This window comes from Crocuta crocuta, unplaced genomic scaffold (genome assembly GCF_008692635.1).
Source record: "Crocuta crocuta isolate KB4526 unplaced genomic scaffold, BGI_CrCroc_1.0 scaffold133, whole genome shotgun sequence".
Taxonomy (NCBI): domain Eukaryota; kingdom Metazoa; phylum Chordata; class Mammalia; order Carnivora; family Hyaenidae; genus Crocuta; species Crocuta crocuta.
Genome location: NW_027529438.1, coordinates 5,032,543 through 5,035,449, shown reverse-complemented (window position 1 = coordinate 5,035,449; position 2,907 = coordinate 5,032,543). Strand labels below are relative to the sequence as shown.

At 51.8% G+C, this 2,907-nt stretch overlaps 1 protein-coding gene across 1 annotated transcript in view; it reads right to left on the bottom strand.

Annotated features, from left to right (window-relative positions):
* LOC144228218 (Fc receptor-like protein 6) overlaps nt 1–2,006 on the bottom strand; it is a 10,469-nt gene extending 8,463 nt beyond the window's left edge. The window contains exon 1 of the mRNA XM_077760022.1: nt 1,979–2,006. Within this exon, the coding sequence (XP_077616148.1) occupies nt 1,979–2,006 (28 nt within the window). The remainder of the gene's footprint in view (nt 1–1,978) is intronic.
* Nucleotides 2,007–2,907: the final 901 nt, after the last annotated feature.

Below are 2,907 nucleotides of genomic sequence, written 5' to 3'. Positions count from 1 at the left end.
TGGATGCTTCTCCGCCTTTCCTGGGACCACCCCCCACCCAGAGAGCACACGACCTCATGAACCCGCAGGGCAGGCCTGCAGTTTGGGGCAGTAAGTCCAGCTCATGGGATGTTAGCAAACACATTGGGCTGCGCACCTGACAGCCAAGACTGTTGGTGACAAAGCCGAGATCTGTATCCTGTTCTCGGAGCCACTGATGCTCACCTGGCTGGCTTAGAACTCAGGCCGAGGGAAGAGAGGTGTTATTCAATGTCCCCCTAAAGTCCCGGCACTGCCAGTGTCAGACCAGAAGGCCAAGAGCAGGGTCTTCTACGGGACCTCGGTTTCAGCAGGCGTGTCTAAGGGAGGTGTGTGATGGTTATTAAGCTATTGTCCCTGAGTTCCAGGTGTGCCTTGACCGGCTTGTTTCATGGGGCTGGGTGCAGGGCATGGTCATTGTCCTTTTCCTCTGCCGGCTTCCGACTGTTAGGCTCTTCCAGGAGCGAGGCTGGACAGAGGCCACGAGGCACAAAGGGGGAGCACTCTTCTCCCCAAGGTTTGCTCCTCAGGCCACGTGGGCCCAGCAATGCCCCCCTGTGGCAGCCACCGCAGGGCGGGTCTCCAGCATCTTGCAGACTCCTGAGATGAGGCTGGTGATACCACCTCACAGGGACCAGCCCCGGCCATGCAGCCCCTTCTCCGAGATGCGAGCCTGGCTGGGCCGGCCCTCGCCGATGAGCCTGGCTCATCAGGGGCAGCGTGGGGCTCTACTCAGAGGCTAAGCAGAGCCCCTTCTCCAAGCTCAGAGGTCCCGCTAACCCTGACCCATCCCCCATCCATCACCCCCCAGCCTTGAAGCGAAGCTGGTTCCTGCACCTGTTCTCTGTTACCTCCCTCCCTCACATTTGTATACCTATTCGTCCTCTAATAACTATCTAACCAAATTCTTACATTAAATATTTTCTGTTAGAATACCTAGTGTGGTTGTTGTTTTTCTGGCTGGACCCTGACCGCTATGGGGGACTAAGGTCTATGGCAGCTGGACCCTTAGACTGGCCCCCATGCCACCGAAGCCGTGGTGTGCAGGCCCTGACTAATGTCCCGTTGAGCATGGGCAGCACCTGTGACCTGCTTCAACCCATGGAACATGATGAAGGTGAAGGAATTTTGCAGGTGTAATTAAGGTCCCAGAGCATTTGACTTTGAGTTAATAAGAAGAGAGGTGATCTGGGAGGTGGGGTTACCTGATTTACTTAATCAGGTAAAAGCCCTCAAGAGAAGGACTAGGTCCTTCCTGAGGTCAGAGGGATCGCCTCACTGACCTGATGAAGTAAGCACTATGAAGAGGAAGTCCACACGGCAAAGAAATGAGAACAGCCTCCAGTCGACATTAAGAGAAACACTGCGGCTCTCCGCCCTCTGACCCCAAGGGAATTAATGTGCCAATAACCTAAAAGAGCTCAGATGCAGATTTGCCCCTCTGTGGAGGCCCCGGATGAGAGCACAGCCCGGCAGAAATCTTTTTTTTTTTAATGTTTATTTTTGAGAAAGACAGAAAGCGAGCAGGGGAGGGGCAGAGAGAGAGAGAGAGAGAGAGAAGCTGACACAGGCTCCAGGCTCTGAGCTATCAGCAGAGTCTGACACGGGGCTCGAACCCTCGAACTGTGAGATCATGACCTGAGTTGAAGTCGGACGCTTAACCAACTGAGCCCCCCAGGCGCCTCCTGGCTGAAACCTTGAATGCAGTCTCAGAAGACTGGTCAGAGGACTCAACTAAGCCTCGTCCAGTCTCCTGACCCTCGGAAAACATGACTTAGTGACTGTGTGCGATTTTCAAGCTGCTAAATGTGCAACAGTGCCTGATGCGGCAGTCAAAATACAAATACAACGTCTGCAGACTCTCTACCAGGCAAATGAAATGTAGTGTGAAAATCACTCCAGGAAATCCCTTAAGAAGCTGACACGAGAGCGAGGTGTTTTCCTTCTAGCTGGAACTTACCGTGAAAGTTGATGTAGGTGACTTTCATGTAGGGACCATGTGGTTCAAAAATGCATGTGATTTTGAACACCGGAATCGCACCCGGCAGGCCGAGATGTTCACCCAGGAAAGCGGAGATGGACGACGCAGGCTGACTTGGGCCTCCCTCTCATTTTCTTCCCGTGATAAAGGTGCCAAATGGGGTAGCAAGCCCCTCCCTATCCCCAGTGCTCTCTGGCTGTGTGTACACTTGGATTTACTCGTTAAACAAGTGTACCATGTAATTCTCCTTTATTTGAGCTTTTGTGTTTGCATTTTCAAATGAATGAGACATTTGTAATACATTTTGGAGAAGCTTCTTTTATAATTTAAGACACCTCGTTTAGCCAAGACTATACTGAGCCTGCCAATAATCCATGAGTAAGAGAAATGAGAACAGTGCTTCAGGAGGCAGCCGCAGAGCTAACGACCGGGGCAGCTCCTCCGCCCCCATCCCAGCCAGAAATAGTCAGCGAAAAGGGAAAAATAGCGTGTCCATCACAAAAATGATCTGTAACTGAGACTGAAGAGATTATTTATTTTATTTTGAGAGAGAGCAAGCCCACGCGAGCAGGGAGGGGCAGAGAGAGAGTCCCAAGCAGGCTCCAAGCTGTAGACGAAAATCCCGATGCAAGACCCGATCCCACAAACTGAGATAGTGACCTGAGCTGAAACCAGGAGTCAGATATTTAACCAGCTGAGCCCCGCAGACACCCCCCGAAGAGATTTCTAAGTGTCTCCCAGTGTAGCACTGGGCTTGATTTCTATTGACTGGGTCATTTGGCAATACTTGAGAGGCTAACTTAAAGCTCTTCATACACCAAATAATCTATTGTCAGGGGCACCTGGGTGGCTCAGTGGGTTAAGCATCTGATTCTTGATCTCTGCTCAGGGCATGATCTCACGGTGGT